This window comes from Helicoverpa zea, chromosome 18, assembly GCF_022581195.2.
Source record: "Helicoverpa zea isolate HzStark_Cry1AcR chromosome 18, ilHelZeax1.1, whole genome shotgun sequence".
NCBI lineage: Eukaryota > Metazoa > Arthropoda > Insecta > Lepidoptera > Noctuidae > Helicoverpa > Helicoverpa zea.
In genome coordinates this window covers 4,163,506-4,189,215 of record NC_061469.1, presented here as the reverse complement: position 1 = coordinate 4,189,215, position 25,710 = coordinate 4,163,506, and the positions used below count along the sequence as shown (strand labels likewise).

The following is a 25,710-nucleotide window of genomic DNA, read 5'->3' as shown; positions in this document are numbered from 1 at the left end:
CGAGGTTTAAAGTTGGATGTTACTCTTTTGATTCTTAATGTGATGTTTCCTTTATTTTATACATCATATTAATAACACTTGAACCGCTCATTATCGTGATTAACGTTGCGTTCATGAAACCGCAAGGCTTATATTTTAATATCATGAAAAAATAAGAAAAATCTATGCCTACTCTTTTCTCTTTCCATTATAATGCAACTATTACAGTAACTTTCTTTCCTGATTATCTGATTCGGACTCATCACTCATAGTCTTTTAATTTTAGTAGAAATGATGATCTTTAGCGCAATCAATTGCATCTAAACAATTCTATCTACTTTCTCATACAATCGGCCTTATTTCGACGTGCAATGAATTTTTCATGCACATGGTGTAAGCCAAGTTCTTATGGTGTAAACCAAGCCAAGTTCTTAGCATTGAATCGAATACCTACTTTTACTAAACAACTAGCCGTTTTCCCGCGGTTTCACCCGCGTCCCGTGGTAACTACTGCCCGTACCGGGATAAAATATAGCCTATGTTACTCGTGGATAATGTAGCTTTCGAATGGTGAAAGAATTTTTAAAAACTGTCCAGTAGTTTTTGAGCCTATTCATTACAACCAAACAAACAAACAAAGTTTTCCTCTTTATAATATTAGTATAGATATTTTGTTACAACGATGCGTTGTTCGAACCACAAAGTTAATTTGCATAGAAAATTAAATGTAACTTAGATATAACAGCAGGAGATGTGAAATGTTTATATTTGTGTAAATTTGAGGAACATTTAGCCTATGTTAGAGGAGGCCTACTTTCAGCATTGGACGGCAATTGGCTGATATGACGATGATGAAAATTTGAAACACTGAAGCAGATATCAGTATATTTCTTTAAATTGTGAAGCATTATATTATTGCTGGATTGCTTCTTAAACACTGCAATTCAATAAAATACAATTATATTTATTACTTTTATTACTCTTATTACATTTATATACTCTTATTACTTTTTTGCCCAAACAAACTTACTTTCATCCCTGTTTTACCCTTTTTAACACTTTTTTGTACAGATATTTTACGTAGAATTACTAGTCTGAATATTAAGGAAGGCAGTAAAACCTTCTGACCCTCATTTTTAGTCTTGATGAGGATTTGTTTTAAACCGACCTATATTGAAAGGGAAGGGGTTTAATTCGCCTTTTGTAAGAACAATATTTTGGAAGGAACGTTATTTTAAGTGTTCCAGAATTTGGTGGTTACAGTTTTCTTTAAAATATCCATACTTTCTTCTTTCAGGTTTATTTTTATTATGTGATTCCTTCATTAAACTATGTGAAATTATTTCGTATGACCTTGCTACCATTGACAGAAAATACTCTCCTTAATTACAATAAACAATTAATGTTTTCACATATTATACACTCAAGTATTAACACAGTGGCATATAATCATAGGGTCTATTGTTCTTTGTGTACGGGAGGAACATTGTGTCCCCTCCCCCTACCCTTTGTTTCGTAATAGGACAGGCATTTATAAGGATCTAGCTGTGTCCTGCGGTTTCACCCGCGTCCCGAGGGAAATTCGTCCTTGGGGTAAAAAGTATCTTATAATAGTCAGGAGGTCCTACTTATATCAATATTTTGAATTCATACGATTCAGTTTTGTCGTAAAATCGAAACAAACACAAAAAAAAAAAAAATACAAAAGATTTTTTTCTTTCCCTAATTATTATAGAACAACATCAGAAGGTAAATTGCTGTCTTAATTAACTACCTTAATCTTGAATTATAACTGAAATTAATCATGCATGCCAGTAAGCAAGTAATAAAATCGTATTTTTCCACGTTGCACATTTTACCAGGGGTTCGTTACGAACCACACAAGCTTTGAGTTCACCCCCTCCCCTGGGGGTTAACGTTACAAATGGTTAACCACTCCTGCCTACAATCCCCGCTTATTTAGCCACGGTACATTCACGTAGAAAGGTTAAAAGAAAATTAGAAAAAGAGTAGGTAAGTATTCTTCCTTCTTACCAAAGTAATTTAATTTTCTAACATAAGACGTGCTCATTCCCCTAGATTATTATGTGTAAAGACGTGTAGAAAAAAATATCCGTGACTTTTTATGGTCTTGGTTATTAAATTGGTCTTCTAAGCCGCAAGAATTGTAAGAACTCCACGATAAAACAGCGCATAAAAAAGCCACAAAAACTATAAAGTTTTATGTCTTACGCAAAATAATCCTGCGATCACACATTTTACTAGGAACAACGCTGAATATTCAACGTGTGTCATGCATGTTATACCTTGATTCGCCTTCCAAATCACATAAAGAACTTAAAATATTCCCCAGTTATCGAAACAAACGGATTGTTACATGTTAGTTATTGCTATTCAAAACGTATACTTCAGTCACTTTACTACACACGATCTGTCATCAGCCTGAATTAAAAACAACTAAATAAAAAAAAAAAAACATTATTTAAATTAGTATTCCATAAAACGAGGCTTGGATATTGTACTTTTGGGAATTCCGTACTTAATCGATTCCGTGCGCGAATGTACCGAAGGATAGTGTCGCACGCATTACAGATTAGAAGGTGTAAACGAAGTACAGTCACGTACAATGACTCACCTGGCTCCTACGAGCGTATGCAGTTGTTTCCTGAAATACTCGATAAGGATCTACGACCAGTGTTGCCATATCAATGTCAATGAAATTGTTTTGATAATGTTTATAAATAAACATGAAAACAACATTAATAGATAGATATTTTCTTTATTTGACATCAATTTATATTAAAAAAAAAAATACAATTACAGACAACCTTTAAATGGATTTGACGAAAGGAAATAAGCAAACCTATAGCAATTAGTCTATGGTGTAATATACATATTTCCTGTATATTATGATAGGTAAAATATCTATACGTATAATACTAGCTACTAGTTTATGTTGGACTAGCTTCTGCCAGAGGTTTCACCCGCATCCCGTGGGAACCTCTGCACGAACCCGGATAAAAAGCCTATAGCCTTCCTCGATAAATGGGCTATCTAACACCGAAAGAATTGTTCAAATCGGATCAGTAGTTCCTGAGATTAGCGCGTTCAAACAAACAAACTCTTCAGCTTTATAATATTAGTATAGATACATACAAGTAGGTAGTTTTGGCAATGTGATCCCCGCTAATCATTTGTCTTTAATGTTGCTTCCCCCATTAATATTAAACGAGCTATCAACAGTATTATTGGATACACCATCAGCATTATTGGATTAATCAGGTCAAATGTACATATAATATGAAGAGACTCCGACTGTAGCATTTATGTAGGTACTTACACTATTTTATTCCGTACTTTCAAAACTCAACGTAATTCTTCAGTCGATTGATGTTACTTAAATATGTTTCTTTGAGCCTTTATTTTTTTAATATTATGATGAAAATATAATATTATTAGTATCTCAAAATCTTTATTAGTAGGTACCTCAAAATCTTTATTAGCACCTCAAATTATAGGTAAATTATCTATAGGTATATCACTAATATTAAATCCCTTGTAATCTCTGTTTTACGACCCCTGGCCCCAGAAACAAAGTCAAAAACAATTAAAATGCACCAACAACACCTCCCACTGTGTTGCAACCAACGCTCACAGCATTCCAGCATATTTACCTCTATATAAGTACACGAATTCTCATAACTAAGACTTTGAAACAGTTAAAAGTCAATCAGACCCAATATAACACGTTTATCTTTGAACCCACTCGCACCCCAAAAATTTAAAGTACCAATTTCAAGTCCAGAATGAGCCTTAATTGAATCAAAGACTTGTAATTGGTGAATCAGTTTATTTCGCAAAATTAAGCAACGTTTGATGTGTTTCGAAATGACGGAAAGACGTACTTAGTTGATGTGTGATTCATAAAGTGCAGTTGCACAATATTTGTTTTTGTTGCACGTTGCACAGTCGATAATTGCGTAGGAACATCGACTATACGACTTTTTATACAATAAAATTATGGCCCTCTGAATGGCTCTGAATGTCTCTACGAAGAAATACAAATCTACCTCTATACATCGAAGTAAATGGACCATTCTAGTCATTTATTTATGAAAGTAAAGCTTTCCGTGCCATTCAAAAATAACCATATTCATATCATTAGCACATCGATCAAAACAATATTAATAACCACACAACTACAATCCCTATACACCACGTGACTGCTTTATGCATGCAAGTCCCACAGTCCCCTTCCGGCTTTCCAACCTACATTTATGTCAAGCACGATATAATCGCATCAAAATCCATGCCCTATTGACGGCCCATTAGCCAGGAAGTGTATCAAATTGGTAATCGAAACCCTAAAGGTGATTATACAGGGTGATCTATTTAATTTCCTTAAAACCCTCCGGGCTTAATCATGAGCCATCAGCCGTCCAATTTAATGGGTTAACGAAATTCCTTTGAAGCCATTCGTCATAGGAAAGATTTATTATTCTGTGTTATGTATGAGGGTTTGTTTTATGGCGGGTAGCTTAGGGTTGGCACGAGTTTTTACGGAGAAAATAAAATAGTTTGTCTTGTGAGGTTCTAGATTTATTTATTAGGTCTAGGGTTATGCTTTGGACTAAATCCTTTTTAAAGAACATGCTGACTCATATTTAGTTTTTATTAAGTTAGAAAATACATTTGACTCACTATGCTAACCTATTGGTAGACCATAAAAATATATTGACTCGCATAAATAATCGAAATGGCTACATACTCAATTTAGCAAATTAAACTACTGCCACTACGCCATCCGTCTCAAAACGTCTCCAAATGAAAACTACTCAAACAAATTCAGCAATAATTTATCATTTGAAAAGTAAACTAGGAACTGCGACAAAGTTTACGCGTCCCCTAACGTAAGCAGAGATACAAATAGAACATGAACTTACAGAATCTCGTTTCAACTTTACTGCGAACACCAACAGTTCTACGTAAAAGTCAAACCTCGTCACATCTATGTATGGATAGAGTGCATTACAGAGCAAAGAATAAGGGTTAGATGCCCATAATAATTATTCATTTTGTCAAGGAATAAAATACTTAGTTTTTCCTACAGTTGGCATTATGAGGAAATGTTTACTAAATGAGAAATTATTTCGCACGGTACGGATGGTAAAAGACCGTGAAAGTCTACCAGATAAATAGAAAGATAGGTAAAAAGATAGACTATTTCTTATGTTTATTCAATAAAAAGAAAACTTTTTTTTTTCAAGTTACAAATCGACATACACTTCATTATTTCATGATACAAAAACATTTTCAAATCCATTGATCCTGGTGTTAATACTTGACCAAAACTAACAATGTGCCAACCCTACGGGGGTAGTGTCTTCATTCACAGTGATTGGAAAAGTTAAGTTTTTCTCACAAAAGGCAAATACATTTGGGAAATCAGTATGTACGTAGGTAGCTGTGAATCGTAAAGAATTCAGAGACGAGCCCTGAAAGCACTACTTTCAGGCACTTACTTAATAATGAATGTTCTTTACAAAAAAGTTCACTTAAAAGAAAGTAAGTAACTTTGTTTATTTGTTGCTTGAGATCTGTGCTGTAATTAAGTAATAAGATACTTTCCTATAAAAAGAAAATTGAAGATAATAATAAAATTTCTGTGACATAAGTTAATTTGTTTAGGTAGCCTACCTAAATAAATTAAAAATGCAGAATCTTTATTGCCAGTTGCTTTCGACTTTTTGCCAGCTTTTTCTGCATCTTTGTTTTTGTTAAATGCATCATTCGATGAATAAATGGTTAAATCTTTAACAGCCAAGTCGCTTTCCACGCAATACTCCATCTATGACGTCACTTGGCAGTTGCATAACTACCCTCGAAGTTTTATTAAAGGCAGACTTGAGTGCTTCGGTATAGCCTAGTGAAGATGAAGTCAAAGGAAATGTCCGCCTCAATTTCCCCTTTGCTCCATTTCTACACACAAGACTTCTTACTTTGTTTGATTAATACCCGGTTCTTATATCCTGAGTGAGAATAGTTTTGCGTACCGTTTTAATTTTCTTTAAACTGCTTGGTGTGTAAACATGAATTACCTGCAATTAATGTATCTTACCTCGCATTTTTATTAACTCATTCGAGATCTAAAAATAAAGCGTATCATCCTTAAAACCTTCTAATTTTTCGACTGTAAAGCGAAAAGTAACAAAACTTCAGTAAGTTAATCCAAAAGGGTATCTTTACGATGTCAACAGAATCACAGTTCAAATACCAATAAAAGCAACCTTGATAAGCCATAAATAACAACCATCCCTACTATCCCTAACTTGTGTAATGTGTCTAAGGCAGGCATGGAGAACAAAGAAGCACAAAATCTCCTAAGAAAGTAGCGCGCCAAAATGCAGGTGTGCGGAGGATGAGGAACGTTACTATCTTTGCTCTTATACGTTCGACGATTCTTTGGACCCGCCAATTTTATTTAATACAAAAATTGTTGACAGATGTCCCAAAGAATCCAAACGCCCCGATACTTCACTCGTAACTGATCGTTTTGGCCATGTCCGCAGTACCTATTCGACTTAGAAGAAGGCGCTGACCTACCTGAATTTTGGCATCTTCGGTAATTTTTCCTTACTCCGTAGTCTAAGGTGACCCAACGTACATCCCCGAACTCATAAGATGCCCCTAAGGTGACTGAATTGTCATTTGAACATCCTTACACAAGTCACGTGCGTTTCGGTCGAGATACTTAAAATTCCCTTACTGATGTAGCATTCAAAATGAAGGCAGTTACACCTTCGAATACTTTGAATATAGATGTCACATGGAGAAGTGTGAAGTGTGTTAGTGACACTAATTGTTTGAGCGTTTGTTGTTTTTATGGTAATTTGTTGATCTGTCTGTGCGTTGTTGTGTCTGTGGTTTTAGAGGAGGTTCTGTCGCTTTCTGAGTTCTGTAGCATCACGTCTTTACTTTTTTATCCCTGAAACTTATTTCACTTTTTATCGTTTATGTCTCGCCTAGCTATGTCAGTATCTCTTTAGGCTTATTTTGTATATCACTGGGTAAGATAAAATATTTTTGGGTTTTTACATCTTCAGCGTTAAGATTCATACTCGTATATTAGATTGTGTTATTCGTTTCCTTTTAGCACGTATCCAGAAGATCTTGATGTTACTACAGTAAGTAATCTAGTTTTTGTCACGATACATACTCTGGGCGCGAACGTGGGCTTAAATATTTTATTATACCTACATTATGTACCTCTAGATTGTAGTGATTTTTGTTCATTCCAAAAAGAGCTCAGTCTTTTAAAATCACAAAAACCACTCACGTATCACTAAACAAATAAACTTTAAATTCAAACCACAGCAATCAAATTTTCTCACCAATCATTAAAAAGCAATGAATGGAACACGCCCAAAATGTTAACCGAATAAAATTAATGTTAACTAGCTAACACTTTCTTTATAATTGAAGGCGTAACGATAAATCGAGACAAAATCAAAACAGTATTTAACATATCGATAAATAAAGAAGCCCGAACTAAACTACCTTATCTTTTCTAAACCATCAGTGTATCCAAGCTTTATCTAAGAAACTTTACCTCCCATCTTCTAGTCGTAATTAACCGTATCGACTCCAAAATGGAAATCGTTTTTTTAACTATTTCTGTAAACGAACGTAAGCTTCACACTTTCTAATAATTAATTAGTAAAATTGAACTGTAAAGTGTCTGATTACTAAGATTTTAACACTCCCACACTGATGGTAGATTAGTGGATTTTAATGTTTCGTCGACACATAAATTTGAAGCCAGTGGTTCCTATGTAGGAACAAAGGCGACAATATTATTTTGATCGTAAATTTTCTTTTGTCAATCATTTGTTTTAAATAAAATAATAAATATTCAAGGCGAACTTTAAAATAAGGTTGCAAATAATTGCAGTGCAAGTTCAAATAAATATGTTGATGATAATATCTGTCACAAATAGTTCAGTACTTCACACTTATCAATTGTGTCAAGAGTCAAGTTGGTTAAATATCCATTGAATGATTCAATAAAATATAGCGAATTTATGTGAACTTATTCTGAACTTTAAGCAAGAATGTCTTAGAAAATACGAAGGTTGGTTTCACAAGTTGTCCTTAGCGTCATTTATTTAATAGTTAATAATTGTACTTAAAACAAGTTATAGAAAGGAAATGCACTCCATTAGAAATAATTATTTCTAGGAAGATGTTACTGAGCTGCAGGAAGCCACAAAGTTTTCTGCTTTCTACAGCATGCACTTTCTTATTGCTCTTTATTGTTTGTATCCTTTTGAACTGTGGATTGAAAGCGGTGAATTAATTTAATTCTCCTATTAATGTATTTGCAATGGCAGTAGACATGAACCTCATGGTTGACACACATAATCTCCAATGTGTTTTTGTTTAAAAAAGTCACACTCATAATGGGCTAATTATTTATTTTGTATGTCCCAAAGATTTGTTACCTCACACAAAAGAACCTATCAGCAGTATTTCACCACCACAGCAAACTTTAGCAATAATGTACTAAGATCTCCCCATTTCAAAACATTTAATGTTAACTAAATACATTTCTATCGAGACTGCATGTCTCTGAATATTCTATAAATCTTTATCACCTGTCCATTGCATATTAAGTGCCTGACATTTAGAATCTATAAATTACTGAGACCTCAGATTTAGAAAATGCAAGAGCTGTGCTAATGTGGATAATTGCTGGCAGCCTCGTATATATTTTATACAGGTACTGCACGAGAAGTATCTTCGTCTTCTCAATATTCATTGCATTAGAGAACCTGTGAATCATTCATCATGAGACTTTCATCACGACACCAATTAGACGTCCCATAAATTTTGTAATATACATAGTTACCTATCGATGCAGGCGTGATATTTTGCCTTTTTCGCGATTTTCGAGAATGTATTCTTTGCTTATGTTTTATTAACCAGGACACAGCCCTTTCCAATATCATTTGTTTAAAAGCTTGATCCAAATTCTTCATTGGATCGCCATGGATGCCATTTTCCTCTTACATTTTTGGGGGACTCAGTAGTCTACCATATAACCGTACTGCAGTCGTGTTACATGCAAAATACTTGAAATCAGAAATAACAAGCATCCACCATTCACTCCAAGAAACGTATTCACAAAATCCTTTAACGATGTAAACGCAATTACTTTTGAAACATAAGTTATGGGCACACATGGAGGCAAGGTGCGATCGTACACCTGCACGTATTTACGCACCAGAGAGGTATTAATGGTGCTTTTAGGAATACTAAGTTGTACCAATAATAGCCTTAGCTATGTGAACTTTGGACCTAAATGTTTTATGTCAGACAGGCTGCCTTTTATGGAGTTCTGTCATTGATGTATGAGAGAACTAAAGATATTTATTGTTAAACTGTAGAATATCTATAGTACCTATATAGGACACTACTGCCTTTATTGCCTTGAGAAAGTTTTGTACCGCTCTAAAGATCTCAGCAGAAATAGCCACTTAATTAAAATTTGTGTAGAGCCCGCAAAGGTATTTCCAATCTTGCTAGCTATCGAAGATAAAGGCCCGGTACAGCCAGTTTTGTTGTCGAACCAAGATCAGCTGTGAAAGATTAAAGCCAGCCTCCATCCATATAATACACCCTTTTGAACCTGCCGCTAGCAGGTATATCAAATTCCCAAACACTTGAATAAGCATAGAAATCAAAACAGTTACAGGTATTGCGAATTCTTCCCACAGAGATTCGAATCGCAAACCAGTCATAGATGCAATTCTATCGTACCTATTGCGCAAAACACGACACGCCAAAATCGCATTCCAACCAGGTAGTTAGCTCATTGATGCACTATTTAATCCTTATTGCTAATAACGAAAGCTGAGAATCGAGTGGCGTATCGATTTACAATGAGATTTGCGAATGTTCAGTTCTACGTTGACATTTTAAATAAGGCTGTCATGTGAATTTTAAGCAGGGATGTGGGATTAAGCGCATCCATAAAGAATACAGTGATGTTTACTGGTAAAATACTCTTCTCTGTTGTGTCCTTAACTAAAAACATAAATACTTCCTGAGAAGTTTCGATTTAAATGATACCAAAGCCTTTCTATGTATTTGAACTATTTCGTAGCGATGAATGGAATTCGATAGATCAAAAGACCAAATTGTATGTTATGATACGAGCGTGACAATAGATTTATCCCACGACAAGACTATATAGAAGTAATACAAACCAAAGCATTGTCTGCAGTTCCTGCTCCTAAAGAAAAATAACGGCTTACTGACGTTAAATTTTGGATCAAAACTCCATAAAAAGGAATGTCATTTACTCGCGGCAGCTGGATCTAAGTGAATGATTGCAAGTTGTACAGATAACTGGCAGCCCTACGTTGCTCCTATTGTGTTTCGATTCTCATGCGCGAACATCAGGTCGATTCTCAAAACTTATTCTTTTGTGTGAACGTAGAAAGAATTTTAATGCTTCCGTTTGAACTTGGTATAAAATCTCACAATAGAATAGCACTTTATTGCGTAATGCCGACCCATTTGATAGTCGACGATCATTTTCTTGGCTCATTTAAGTTTCTGTCCATGTAACGTGTGTTGTCGTGTTATTCCTATTTGCATAGTAGGACTCAATGTGTTGTCACATGTCACATTTACTGTTTGATAAAAGCACGATTCTAGGAAGAGCGGTGTTTATTATGCTTTACAAAGAACAGCTAGTGAAATAAAAATGAAGTAGCTAGCCACGTTTATGACTGCGGCAGAATAGCTACAGAAAATACAGATACCGTATCTGTATTTTCTGTAGCAATTCAATTCAGAATCTAATGAAATAGTTAAACACATTTAATCTAGCTGCAGTTAAATATCATCAGAGGAAAACCGGTTATGCAAATGCCTCAAGGAGTAGGTTATACAATCTGTAAAGGCTGATTTACATTGAGTCAGTAACTGACGTCAGTGTAGGCGCCGAAAACTGACGCGTGCTATTTACACGAAGTCAGTGTTTCGTCAGTAGTCGAGGATATTTCTTTTGGTGTACACACGTTCGTAAAGTCAGTGCGGAAAAATGAATTCTCGAAAACAGCAAAAAATAAAAGTTAATAATTTGTTAAGAAAATGTACCTCAGTAATGATGCAAGAACTAAGTGATATGTGTGAAGAAGAGAAAATGGATAGAGGACAGAGACATAACTGGGGGTTCTCTGTTGTTAACCCAGTTGAGAACTGAAGATCCTAAAGAATACAAACTGGCTTTAAGAATGACGCCAAAAAACTTTGACGATTTGCTTATGTTATTATCAGGCTCTGTTCAGCGTCAAGACACATTTATGAGAGACGCCTTGCCAGCCAAAGTGAAACTCGAAATTACGCTGACATTTTTAGCTTCTGGAATGTCCTTTCGAAATGAGGAAGCGTGGTCCTTATTCAATAGAGCGGCAGCGACTGACTTCACTGACTTGGGCGTATTTACACGCGGTCAGTAGCACTGGCGCGGGTGGAGGGGGAGCGAACTCGTATATTGAAGTCAGTACTGACGTGTCAGTACTGTACTGACTATGGCAGTGCCGGGTCAGCACTGACTTGTCAGTGGACTGACGTCAGTTACTGACTCAATGTAAATCAGCCATTACAACCACCGCACCTGTATTATTGAAAGCACCTTTACAATGACACAATATGAACCACTGGACACATTATAACTTGTATCAAGTAAGAGCGACAATCAAAGGCGTACAATAAAAATCTCTACAATTAAACACGTTTATGTATGTAGGTATAGCGGACCGTGGGAACGTGCGCCGGAGTCGAATCGGCGAATCCATGCAAAATCCTGTTTCGCTCCAACATTCACTACCTGTTGTAAAATAGGATAGCGAAGTTTATGCGGTGCTTTATAGCTATTAAAGTTTTATTTTTGTGGTGTATGTGAAGTACTGTCTGCAGTGTCTGTTGTTAAGAAAGATTGTGAGGGGAAAGGTGTCGAAGTTCCGTAAGCAATTTGAAGCGTTGTTGGCAGATATGTTTTCATTAGAACCTTAGAGACTCATTGTTGTATGTGTGATTGAGCATCACGTGTTCGACTTCTACTAAACTTTTCACATTCTCCTTGAAGATTTGTTGTAATAACTGTATCCCGCTTTTGATCCTGAAACCTTGTAACCTAACCTTGAATCTCCCAAGTACATCGACCACTCGTTTAACAAGAGACCAATACCTAGCTCGGGCATTAACTTATCGATAACTGTGCACTAATGTGTCATAGGGTCTCTATTAGAATTCTCAACCCGTGAACTTTAGGATGACTCACCGTACAATGCAACTGTATTGCACAAACGCACATTGTATAGCTTAACGCGAATATCAGTAGGCTGTTGGCTCATAACAACTTAATTTGGTTGTATTGAACCTGTTCCGAAGCTAGTTGCTGGCAGTTGAGTAAATTGCATTGATATTATAGAAATTATTAGCTTCATACGATTTAGTTTGGCTTGTTAGCTTCTGGTTTTGACAGGCGTAACCTCTTTTGTAGGCTGACATCTGTATGTAGCTATTGCTAATTCATTGTCAGTTGATTTAGCTTGTAATACTGTTTGCAACTTATAATAAATTTTCCACTAACGTTTGTGTTGAAATAAGACTGATATTAGGGTCTTATAATTGAATACCATTACATTGAACAGCTTCTGTAATCGTGATATGAATAGTTCAATGTAGAATTTGACGTCTTAGTAAATTACGCATTCGTTTCAAATGTTCTGTAATTTGTATGTACGTTGTATGCCTTAATTATTTATATATTCAAGGATATGACACAAAATAGATGTTATTAAGTGAAGTACAAAGTTTGTATCAGTCTCCCAAAATCCACAATTTAACCCAAAGATCAGACATTACAACAGAATATTTAAAGCGGTTTTCTATTACCATAGTTCAAACGATAACTCATGCCATAGGTCTTACAGTAAGAGCTAGGATTCTAGGCTGACAATTATTTATGCGATCCTTGGCCGAGTATGCGAATTCTTAAGCGAAAGACCCGAATATTCCACGAAGAGAATTGCGTATTTGTTTTGGAATGTCTCTTTAGCTTTATGATCATTAGAAGCGAATACTGATTTTCTTTTTGTTTCCGAAGTTCTCCTTAAGAAGTTGGGTTCTTTTGTTTTTGATTGTAAATGGCGATTGTCTTTGTTTATTTTATTGCTGTTAGTATGATACTTGAGCCATCGGGAATAATTCTGTTATTGGATAATTTGAATATCTTACTCAAAATTAATTAAGTCTCTTATAATAAGTTGTTATTTGGGATACAATTTCAAAGATAACTACTTTTTTTTTTGTACCAAAACCACAGAAGCAAGCATCTACAAAAGGTCAAAACGATCGTTCAAAAAGCAAAAAAAGGACATTCCTGACATTTGGCATGTGTAACGTCCCCCCTATCATTACGAGCAAAGCCAGGTGCTCGAACATCAGGCATGGCACGTGCACGCGACATCTGCCAAACAAAAAAGAACTTATAATAGTATACTATTTTATTTACTTACTTTTATACCTTGAAGACATCTGTTTTGAATGCAATAGAAAGGATATCTCGTGTATATGTCTTAGGATGCGGCTTAAAAGCGATCCTCAGCTGTTTTACACAAAGAGTTTTTAAAGTCCCGATCAGCTGTTTCTAATTTAAACGGGATTTTTTTTATTTCATGCCAGTTTTATTGGTTCAGTAATAAGGTTGAGCAAAAGGTGTTACCTTTTATTAGCCAACCAATCACTATCCAATCTTGTGTTGCCTTTTTATTCTTGTTAAGTCTGGGTAAGCTTTTGTTTTTATCAATTGTCCCTGTTTTCTGCATTTTGTACTGTCAAAAACAAACCAGATGGCAAAGCGATTTACTTATTAATAGACTCTCAAATTAAGCTTAACCTTTCTGCTTCCATAGGGAAATAAATGCTATTTTTGAAAATATATTTTTGGGATCGAAAAAAATGGCCAGATGTTTCTTATTTTTGCGGCAGGCGCGGTTTTAATAAAGGGTCTGCCGTATGTTGGTTATGGTCCATTTTGAACTTGGATCAACTAATTCCCTTACACAGTTAATTCTATGTCTGTTTGGGGTACTTGTACTACGCAGACCTACAGCAGCTACTTATTCTCAACCACATATACTTGCCCAGCACATATACTTACTTTTTGTACATATATTTAGGTATTTTAGATATTTTTGCACTAAAACGAAAGTAGCAAGGAAACTTTTAGCTAAATCATTTTTTGAGAATGAAGCACTGTCTGGTGGTACTCAAATACACACGTAGCAAATAAATAATATTAATAATTAAAAAAAAAAAAAAAAACACATTCAGGCATTACAATAGTTCATCGTTAATATTATATATCTGTGGAGGCTTGTTATTAGCAACTGGAAAATATATTTTTGTTACATATTATGTTATTAGTCTGTAAGCCTTCTTAAAATAAAATAAAATAAAATATTTAGATATTTTGTCATTCAATCCATCAGAGACATTTTACTACTCTGAAATGTTTACCAATATATAAAACTTTTTACTGCCTATATTCCACTACATATAAAATAACTTGGACATTTTAGGTTTTACTACACGCATTAACAAAATTAGTTTTAAAACTGCAATTAATCTAAAATAGTTCTTAGTTTTATGTTTAAAGTTCAGTAATTTGGCTGCTGTAAACGACTTTTACCGAAATGGTGGTATTATTTATTTAATTAAGCTCAAATAGCTAATAAGGGCAATAAAAATCTAAATGCGTACTCCTGAATTCCTTTTACGTTTTAATTGCTTGCCATAAAACTCAAGTTTAAGGCCACTAGGCTTAGAAAAACCTTTGTGGGTGGGAGCTAGTTTCTTGATTAAGTACAGCTCATGTACTTGTTCGACACTCATGTTCTGATAAAACTACAAATTAACTACCAGTTTCAGACCGTAAGTTAAGACACAAACCTTTAATCTATCAGACGAGAAAATAGAGTTATGAGGCTGAGAGAGAATATAAATATAACTATAGTAAATAATATAAATATAATAAATATAACCGTAAATACAAACTATTTTTCGAAAATTTAACAACGTAATAGTCAGGTCACCTACGATTCATTTAAGAACACCATTAATGACCGTTCTTCTTTATCAGTACCTTGTCACTTAAGTAATCCTCCATATTTTATCTCAAGCATCTCTTTAACAACCTCTTCGATTGTTCCAGGACTGTTACGGCTCAGAGTTCGAAGATCGAGCGATAGCAGATGACGTGAAGAACTATGAGCTCATATCTGGATACCAGAATGATACCCACACTACTGTGGAATTCAGGAGACAGTTGGACACGTGTGATAAACAGGACTTTGTTATTGGGGTAAGTAGATCAAAACAAAATAGAGAAACAGTCTTCTAATTCGGTTAGTAAGTGATAGGATTGCCCAAGTAACTGGGTTGAGGGGATCAGATAGGCAGTCGCTTCATGTAAAACACTGGTACTTCAGCTTCATCTCATAAAGACAACCGAGCTGATCCCAACATAGCTGTAGCTAGACAGATGAATCTTCTACTTCCGTTAGATGATCTTATGTGCCACTTCTAGTTCGAATTTCCATTAAGGTGGACTTATAGCAGACTCTTATGATCTTGCTGATTATCGAAGTTTTTTGGTCCTTCAAGAATTACTAATCCGATTTTTTTGATATTATCAAGCAGTGGTTTAATCGTAATCACTTAAAATTCAAAAGAGTTTTTTCCAAAATTGGAGTAAGATGGCCCTTCGTTTATTTAGATAGGAAGCCTATTTCTCTACCTTCCGAAAGTTCTAACAATAATCTATTTTCTAGGACGAGACAACACAAATCCTTTGGGCGTTAGGACCGGACGGTTCTGATGGGCAGTTACCCAAGCACGTGAAGAGTGGAGCCAGGCCGTTGAGACTGCTGCAGCCGGTCTCGAAGCCTGAGTCCATACCACTCAGCCATTGGGATGTTAGACTTACTAATGTGAGTATGGAGCCTAATCATAGATTAATACTAAAAGTAAAAAAAGTAGTAGTTGCTCAAAAATGTCCTCAAAGAAATGTTAGGCTATGGAGAAGCCACTGAGGACCTTTGATTGCACGTGTATGCTGTCCTGTAGCTTTGTCAACCGTCATGAAAAATGATCTTGTCCACCCTTGAAACACAAAAATATTCAAATTGGGTGTTCGATTTGTCACAAATTCTGAAAATCGAATAAATATATACCTGACCTACCTTCCTAAGCGTACCTATATCCATGAATTAATACCACTTACCGCACACCACAATATTAATTAAAAAAAAATCATCATTATAACTCTTTCCAGCTCACAATCCCCTACGTAATGGCAACATTATTCTGGTGCAAAATCTTCAAAGTTCCTGACCTACCCAGAAAGCATCATATCGTTGGATACGAACCCTTAATCGACAGCCGGCCTATCAGAAACAATGTACCCGTGTTAGAACCTAACAGCATGTCTCCGGTCCATCATATGGTGTTATATGAATGTGCTGATGATGATGATAAGCATCTGTGGAACGGATGGGCTGAAGGTGATGGGTATTTTGGACCGAATAAGCCGAGCGCTTGGGCTACTTGTGCTACTCCCATTGCGGCGTGGGCGATTGGTTCTCAAGGTATGATTTTCTTTAGTAATCCTATTTACAGAACAAAAATGTAAACTTCGAGATGAAAGACAGAATTAAAATCAGTATCTATAGTAATAGTATTATACTATAAAATTTAGATGTAAAATGGAGGCATACTAAATAATAAAATAAATTTGTTTATTTCACAAAAATTGGACATACACTATATATAACATAAGAATACTGCAGTTCATTTTGTATCTGGCTTAAGTTAATATGGATTTAATTACTGAAAAGATTGCCATGCAAATCACCGCTTTGCTCAGCAATTTATCTGTACAATCTAAAAGGAATATAGGAGATAACCCGCAAAAAATGTCCTCAGAAACTGGTAATAAGTACTTAAATTAATAGAAAATTGTCTCATCTACAACCTCAAAGAAACACCATCTAATTAACTCCCACAGCAGTCAGACCTTCACAATAAAGCCAAATCTTCATAAACATCTTACAAATGGCAAGTTAATTAATTATCTGAACAATTTTCAGGTGAATTCCTTCCTGAAAACGTCGGCATACCGCTGGGCGCGAAAGGGGGCGTTTCCTACTACATGCTCGAAGTTCATTATGATAACCAGGCACTTCATAATGGTGAGTTTTCTTGTTATTTTTGTAAGGTTTTTGTAGTCATGGGTTTGCCTGTGTTTCTGTGATTTCAACACAATACCTAGATAAGAAGTTTTCCTGTATGGTTTTTAATATAAGAACCGACATAATATTATAATGTCGTGCTGGAAGGGTTCAGTTTCAATGACTGAAAGAGAAAAAGAAATAATTAAACTTAACTAAAATGGGTAGGTCTCTGTGATCTCTATTGTATTTTCTTTTAATTTAGATTTTTAGTTCAAAGAAGACCGTCATGTGCACACACAAATCAGCACTCATTCAAGTGAATTGCAAATCACAATAGTTTTTTTCTGTATCCAAGGATAAATAAAACCTAGCAGGATGGGAGTTATATAAGTACTTACTGGAAAATTATTAGAGCACCTACCTATGTATATACTTGAATCTTAGCAACAGAATAATATGTTTGTCATCACATCCCAATAAAACTCCACAATTTTCTTCCCAGTACTGGACAGTTCAGGCATCCGCGTCCACTACACACCTACACTGCGTGAACACGATGGCGCTCTCCTAGTCTCTGGTATCGGAGTATCAGCATTACACGCGATCCCGCCAAAACAGAAGCAGTATAGAACCGTCGGGATATGCAGCACTGAATGTACTAAAGAGGTTGGTACCTACAAAATTTTCACGTAATCATATATCGTGTGTTATGATAGTTTTTTTTTACCGATTTCAAAAAAAGGAGGTTCTCAGTTTGAACTGTATATTTGTAAGCGATTATGTCACGTTTGGCTGAAGGAACCTTACAATTAGGAGAAGGTGAATATTGAAGATGGTTGTATTTCTTTTTAAAAAAGTACAGTGATTTCACATCAATTGCTATAAAAGTCTCATTATATTTCATTAAAAAAATACAAATACTTAATGTACTTACTTGCAATTTATGCAGATAAATGCAGTCTGTTCTTAGACAATACGAGGGCTTGTATCTAGGAATTCTATGCCCATTTATTTATTGTCTATGCAACTACTGTTCTCAGCATTAATCATTGTCATTGTTAATGATAATTTAATGTCTGGCTGGCCTATTAGTTACAAACAACGTGGAAAATGTACTATGTATGTGCCTTTAGATATATTGCAATGAGTACCTAGCTAATTCATTAATAAACAGGTAAATTGTCAGCGTCTTATGTACTCACTGAAAATATGGTTAAGTTGTATGAACAGGCACTACGCAGCTTTACAAATGAACATAAATATTTTAAATTACAGATGTTACCAGAAGAAGGTGTGAATATCGTGTCAGTACTGCTTCACGCTCACTCAACTGCGAGGAAAATATCTTTGAAACATATCAGAGGCACACAAGAACTTCCCAGGATATCAGAGGTAAGGAAATCAAAACTTGATTTAGCGCCATGTAGCGCGTAAATGGTGTACCACTTCTACTTTCAACTTTGTTCATGGTACGAATGGTTACTCTGCTACCTCTCATGATAGTTTGCATTCGTGTCGATAGATGGCGCTGTACTAAATTTTTATATCTTATTTCCAGGAGAATTTCTACGATTCACATTACCAACAATCCCGTATTGTTCCCCGTGGAAGGAAGTTTATGAAGGGAGACAGCTTGATCACAGAATGTACTTATGATAGTACTTCAAAAGATAAACCCATATTGGGAGGCTATTCGGCTAAGCAGGTAAATAATTCTTCCCTACTTTAATAAGCTTGTGTTAGCTACTTATCTGAGCATTCTGAATTGATGTTATACTATATGAAACAAGCTTTAAGGTAGAAACATGCTTATATATAACGTGGGGGATAGTGTAAATCCACGTAACTAGCATTGGATAATACCGCGTATCAAGTACGCGTATTTGCACTATTTCCGACGATACGTATCTTTTCATCTTTACACATAGTAGCTTTTTTAACATTTTGTTACTATTTGTTTTTTTAACATTTTGTTACTATTTGTTTTGGGCAATAATGAAGGTATTCTGTTATTCCGCTATATTACCCTTTATATTACATTCCCTAAAAATGTCTAACTTTCAAATACTTATTTCTTCCAGGAAATGTGTCTATCCTTCATCCTATACTATCCAAGAACAGAGTTAGCTGGTTGTTACTCCATGGCGCCCGTCAAGGAATTCTTCGAAACATTTGGAGTGAAAGAGTTTTATGGACTGACGTTCGATCAAATTGAGAACATCTTTTTGTCTTCAGGGTAAGTTGAACTTTCTATTTGAAAAAGTATTTAAAATATTAGGATTTGTGGAAAGGTAGATTGTGCCCTCTGTTGAATACTTTGGCAAACTTTCATAAAATTGTGTCCACGGGTTTACTATAGTTCGGCCATTCAGAGAATGCGTTCCTGACACGTCGCGATTGAACTGACGACGTAACTTTGCAATGGCGTTGCAGTTACGATAAAAATATTTTTGCTGGTTGTTTACCGTTTTAACAATTGAGGAGCATTAAAACAACATTATTATATCAATAATCAATGAATGTTATAATTCAGTCAGTTCAATCGCGACGTGTCAGGAACGCATTCTCTGAATGGCCGAACTATAGCATCTTCGAATAGCATGAGGTTAAAAATAGACAAAAAGTAAAGTCGGCAAAGAATAAAAAAATTGTATTGCTTGGCCAAAAGTATATTAAAATAAAGCATATTCTTTGCAAAATAAACGATTTGATTTTGAGTATTTCATCAATAAAATAGAATTAGCGTGAGGTGTCAAACACTTTACTGACCCATGTTCATTCTTAGGCCCTTAATGTACCAAGGCCGCGGTAACTCTCGAGCAACCCCGCAGCTATACCTTAAAATATACTAAAGCTATTTACACTTCAATCACCATACTTACAAACCTCTACACATTCCAGAAGCTTCGAGAACCTTCCACCCATGCCGCTAACAGAACTGGAAGTACAGAAACAAATGAACAACGATACTGGTGAAGAACAAGGAGTACAGGGTGACGACCAAGGCGTTGGCTTGATGAGTAAGTATTTTTGTGTACTATGGTTGTCGCCAAACTTTTTGTCGCCATCAACATGGTCCGAGTCGCTTTACAGAAACCAATTTTTTGGTATCAGTAGGTGACAATTCTTTATCATGGCTTCACTCGTAATAATTAAGCCAAAATAAAAAAAAGCCAGTAATTTTCTGTATAAAAAAAGCCAGACAATGTTTTATATAAGTTGGTTCAGCCGTCTTATTGTGAAAGCTGGTAAAGTACAGTCTTTTTCGGATTTGTAACATTTGTAACCCTTCAACCTACTGCTGTTTGCTTATCTTTAAAAATAAGCTTATATCATAGTGTTGGTTGAAACTAACAAAAGGTTTATTTCACGTTCATCTACATGAAGCATCCTTTTAGGCACTCCATCAAGTACTCCATGTATTTCGTCAACAGCACGTATTTTAATTCCTAATTTCATTATTTTCAGAGGAGCTAGTAATCTGGGAACCTCCGGAATTCCGCAACAAATCATTCATGGCGCATCTGAATGAGATGCCGTGGGCTGAACCATTGCTGACGGAACAAATCGAGAAGACTTTATACAAAGGAATGCACATGACTTTCTGTAAGAAGAGGGACGATTCGTGGGCTGTGGTGAGTAAATACATAATTATATACTATCTGTTTCCTTGGTTCCACTCGCGTCTTTAAGAAACTACATACCGTAAAATAATAAAAAGTAGCTTATGTGCCATCACCATCATTATCAGCCTTTTTATAGTAGGTATCACTGTTACAGTCGCAACTCACAGTTATTTAAGCTATATTATTGCCGAGTTTCATCAAAATGCATAATTGTGTAATTTTAGCCTCAAATATAAACTCACTCACTCACCATAATTAATATTGAATAGTACTTATTAGTATTTTTCAACCATTTTTTGGAAATTACCTTAGTAAGAATGTGTAATACGGTTAGTCTCACTCACCTTATTCTCGCCATTATACAATTTTAATTTAGTTCTATACTAAAGTTTACCCTTTTTCTTTCAGCCAATGCAAATCCAAAGCTACCCCAACTACACAGAAGTGATGAGCAACGAAACAGCCGAGAAGTCCTGCCATTATAAAAGCGTAAGGTTGCCCTCAGTAACCAAGACTTCTGGTTCAACAACCAGCCTAGCCAGTTGGTTGGTTGTCGCGATATGTGCTGTGTTGGTTGTCGCCCGGTAATACTGATGTTGTTTTTTTCGAAAGATGGGTATAGACATGAGATTTTTGCCTTTTTTTTATTTGGCATTTAACTGTCTAGTGCTGTTTTTTCCATTTTTATAATTATTTATGTAATTTTGGTTTTGTTTCTTATTCTTCTGTCGCTATTTTTGTTTTCAATCATTCTTCATAAATTATTAAATGGCAATACTTATTAATAGTGCCTTAAATTTTTCCGTGCCTTACAATCATGTCATCCTTTGTCCATAATTGAGATTTTTTACTAACTTTTTCGCATGTCTATACCCATCTTTATCTGAGCCAATGATTTCGTTGTTTTTTTTATTTATTATTATTTTTACTTTTTAAATGTTTTCGACCTACAAATAAAATAGTATTATTCAGCCAAATTATGTATCATAATTTGCGAATACATGTACAGTTATTTTTTATGTATGTATTGTTAGGTCAAACTGTGTAACGGTTATATTTTATAACTTAATTAAGTACATCGAGTGAATGTTTTTTTTTTTATTTTTTATAATGTGATGATTATTGTACTTATGTGTGTTGCTCGAATCTCGAGTTGTACCAAGAAGGTATATTTTGTTTTTGGTAATAAGTTAATGTCATCTAAACCCAGTGAAGCAATAATATTATTAATTGAAATTATGATACCTGCTTTTGTGTTGGACTTTCTGGTCCTTAGGCAGCTATAATAATTCTAAAAGGAATTGAGAGAAAGCAGTAGACTCCAGTCTAAGAAATGAGTCTTTTAGACACCACATATTAAGTCTTTCTGGCTATAATTTTGTCGTACACCATTGTGCAAATAAATAGACCCAGTGGGTTATCTATGGTGACCAGATTTGTTTGTGGTTCATTCAAGTCATGTTTACTCGCCGTGTATTAAATATACCTACTACAATTTATATGCAATACAGTGTAGGGAGTACGTATTTATAAATAAAATATGTGTGTCCGTTATAATTGCTGTATAATGTGCTTTAATTTTTTAATAATTATTATTGCATTTTGTTTCTTCTATGTATTCGTTGAGAAGTTTTGTTCAAACATTCATTTATTGGAAATTTCTTTCAACGAACCAAATAAATTGTCCTATTATTGTAACATTCACATATTACAGTAAACAATGATTATCTAAATTATTCTTCTTATGTATAGGCATTTATTGTGAATTCCTATTACTCTATTTTATAATAATTTCCACAAGTTAGTTAACACATTTAGGGCTGTGCTTACTTAGCTCTGTAGTGCCTTGATGTCTATACAGTCAAAGCCTTATAAAGTAGACTAGGAATATACATGTCACGTCATTAGTATGACGTCATCATTTTATACAAAGTGAAATTACTGATTAGGCAACACCATTACCAAATATCGTTCGATATTTGAATTATGATATTTTTGTACAATAATTAATAATTATTATACTTTTATAAAAATATTTTTAAACATCTCAGTACGGATGTCAAGTTATCGAGTCAAATAAAATGAACAATTGATTGCATTTTACTATTTTTATTTATATTCAATCTTATGAGGTTTTAGTAATAAGGTTACGCTTAGTAATTAAGTTTTATTTATTTAAAAAAGTCAATAAACATGTTTTATTAAATTAAATGCTTGTTTTTGTTCAATAAATAATTACTTATACAATTATTAGTGGCCAGTGTTCTTAGTGTTGGCCCTTTGAGTATTATATTCGGGATATCTGTTAAACTGTGAGTTTGTTGACGTGAAAGCATTCCACGGGTATCTTTGTGTTGTTTGCACTAACTGACCATTTTTGTTCCCCGACCCAGCATTGGAATTGAAATTGTTACTGGGTTGATATGGCACAATGGGTGGCGTTTGAATATACTGACCACTAATATCATAGAAACCATGATTTGAATCAAAATTGGGATTGTAAGAACTGGCTAGAGTTGGTGAAACAACCGTAGTTTGTGCAACTTGGTTGTTCTTGTCATTTGAACCGAAATTGGGATTAAAACTTGGTTGATTGGGGATACTTGGTGCCGCTGGGGCAATTTGCCCAAAGCCACCAAATCCAGGGTTAGAATTGAAATTATTACTGGATTGACTGGATGCACTCGCTGACGCTTGACTAAACTGTCCACTGCCAAACCCGACATTGGAATTTGAATTCCCATTGTTATTAGATTGACTGGAAACTGGTGGATTAACATTAGAAGTGAGTCCTGTGTCAGAGAATCGATCACCAAGACCGTTGCCGCTTGAAGGTACGGGGTCCACAAAAACACTAGGTCTCTGTGGGTAGGTTTGAGGGTCCTTCCTATTGGCTTCTAAGGCTTGCCAGTTGATGAACCAGAAGGGCTGCTTGTCTATGGGTAGTTTGCTCAGTCTGTCAATGAGGTCGCGGTCGCCATTTGCTTCTATAGGCAGTCTTTGGGTTGTGCCTTCGCCGAAACTGTAAAGAAAGAACATTTATGAAGATGTAATCTTTTTTATATACATCATATTTGCTTCCAGACAGTATATAGTGTCAAGACCTTACTTAGTTTTGATGTGACCAAATGTCAGGTGAATTTTGCAATTAGGTTGTATATTTTTTTATATTCGAATTTGTTGTCTATGTAAATCCATTAGCAGAAGATAAATAAGTCGATGAAGTACCTACTTTTAATTTTAAATTGGTTGTTATGCACTTATAGGCAGTTTTTTTGCAATTAACGTAAACTTTTTACACGTAACCTTTTTAGAAAATCAAACTGGGAAAACCCAATACATGTAGGTACCTTTATGTATATTTTTGCAACAGGTAGGTATATAAATAGTCATTATTTCAAACCACATACTGTATACCTAAAATAAGCTTAAGTTTTTTACCTGTCATCTGTTTCTTGTAAAGTGAACGTCAATCTCAATTGTTAGGTATCAACTGTGTTGTTTTAATTTGGACTAGGGAAGTCCGGTAATACGTTTAGATTATAGATTATAATGAGTCATATCAATTAACAAGATTAGCTAGTGAACTTAGTTTTTAAGTAGGTAGGATATAGCAGGTTTTAAATATTTGTGGAAATAAAATGATTTATGTGATAGCATGTGCCGTCATCGTCGACACATCCCAAAAACGTCCACTCCTGGACAAAAGGAATTTATTCATACTCACTGGGCATGCGTGGTGGTGAGCAGCTCAGTAGGTATATGCAATTATTATTAAAGAATTTTAAGGCGCCGGTTCTTTTTTAGAATAAATATTTTGAAAGCTTAGATTCAATGTTCATTTAAGAAGATGTAACATCATAAAAAAGTATACTTTGTTACCGATTATCAAGAGGATCAGGTGTCGTAGTAGTCCTGTTAGGAGTCTCAGGGAATCCAATGGGTTTGGAGCCCGCGAAGAAAGGTCGTTGACCCGCCACGATTGCTGACGTCATCAACACCACGGCTGACACTGATATCTGTTGATAAGTGGGTTAATGGAAATTGTCATTAATATAAATGGATAATCACAACTTTATTCATTGAAATGTAGATCAATTACAAAAACAATAAGTTTAAGTAACAAATCAATTAAATAAATCTAGGTTATAAGACACAAATGAAACTTAACTGCTGACCCGATTTAAATGATATTTGAAAACAAGTGGAGTTTGGGAACTGACATAGTCTACTATGTATCCAGCTAAACTATGTACCTACTCCCAGAAGGTGCATTTTCCCTAGGGATGTAAAAGCAATATTTTGTTTCTCTGCGTCTAAGCACGCAATCTAAACGTTTATTTACATTTTGTTATACTTAGCTCAACTATCGACTATGTGGGTGCCTAAATTAATTTTAAAATAATAATTTTAGTAACAATTGGTACCAATTAATTATTCTGCTTTGCGGACTTTTAAAACGTTTTTGCACATCGTCCTTTACAAATGACTTAATGTATTTCTTATCAAAAGCTTGACATTTATAAATAGCGATGTAGGTACTTATTTATTTGTATGAGTTGTTTATAAATAGTGCACATCTGAACCGGTCTGAGCATTGGGTAGGTCACTCAGTACTATGTCAATGACAATGTGAAAAATAGTAGATAAATAAACTTTATTCGTATGGAATTTAACTATAGAATGAAAAAAAAGTTCCAGGCTAAGTATTATACGTATATATTTAAAAAGTGAAGTCACACTAAATTTCTTATAGCGAAAGATACTGAGAAAACTTAGGTAGGTAATATGTTTGG

At 34.9% G+C, this 25,710-nt stretch overlaps 2 protein-coding genes across 2 annotated transcripts in view; one reads left to right on the top strand and one right to left on the bottom strand.

Moving 5' to 3' along the window:
* The window catches only part of LOC124638648 (MOXD1 homolog 1-like), a 63,499-nt gene extending 40,374 nt beyond the window's left edge, over positions 1-23,125 (top strand). Inside the window, exons 3-13 of the mRNA XM_047175642.1 lie at positions 15,269-15,418; positions 15,888-16,046; positions 16,391-16,703; positions 17,205-17,306; positions 17,791-17,954; positions 18,564-18,680; positions 18,847-18,993; positions 19,370-19,524; positions 20,190-20,308; positions 20,757-20,923; positions 21,323-23,125. Of these exons, the coding sequence (XP_047031598.1) occupies positions 15,269-15,418; positions 15,888-16,046; positions 16,391-16,703; positions 17,205-17,306; positions 17,791-17,954; positions 18,564-18,680; positions 18,847-18,993; positions 19,370-19,524; positions 20,190-20,308; positions 20,757-20,923; positions 21,323-21,502 (1,773 nt within the window). The 3' untranslated portion in view covers positions 21,503-23,125. The remainder of the gene's footprint in view (positions 1-15,268; positions 15,419-15,887; positions 16,047-16,390; positions 16,704-17,204; positions 17,307-17,790; positions 17,955-18,563; positions 18,681-18,846; positions 18,994-19,369; positions 19,525-20,189; positions 20,309-20,756; positions 20,924-21,322) is intronic.
* Positions 23,008-25,710, bottom strand: part of LOC124638649 (carboxylesterase 1E) — a 51,074-nt gene continuing 48,371 nt past the window's right edge. The window contains exons 4-5 of the mRNA XM_047175643.1: positions 24,797-24,920; positions 23,008-23,936 (exon numbers count right to left, since the gene is read on the bottom strand). Of these exons, the coding sequence (XP_047031599.1) occupies positions 23,165-23,936; positions 24,797-24,920 (896 nt within the window). The 3' untranslated portion in view covers positions 23,008-23,164. The remainder of the gene's footprint in view (positions 23,937-24,796; positions 24,921-25,710) is intronic.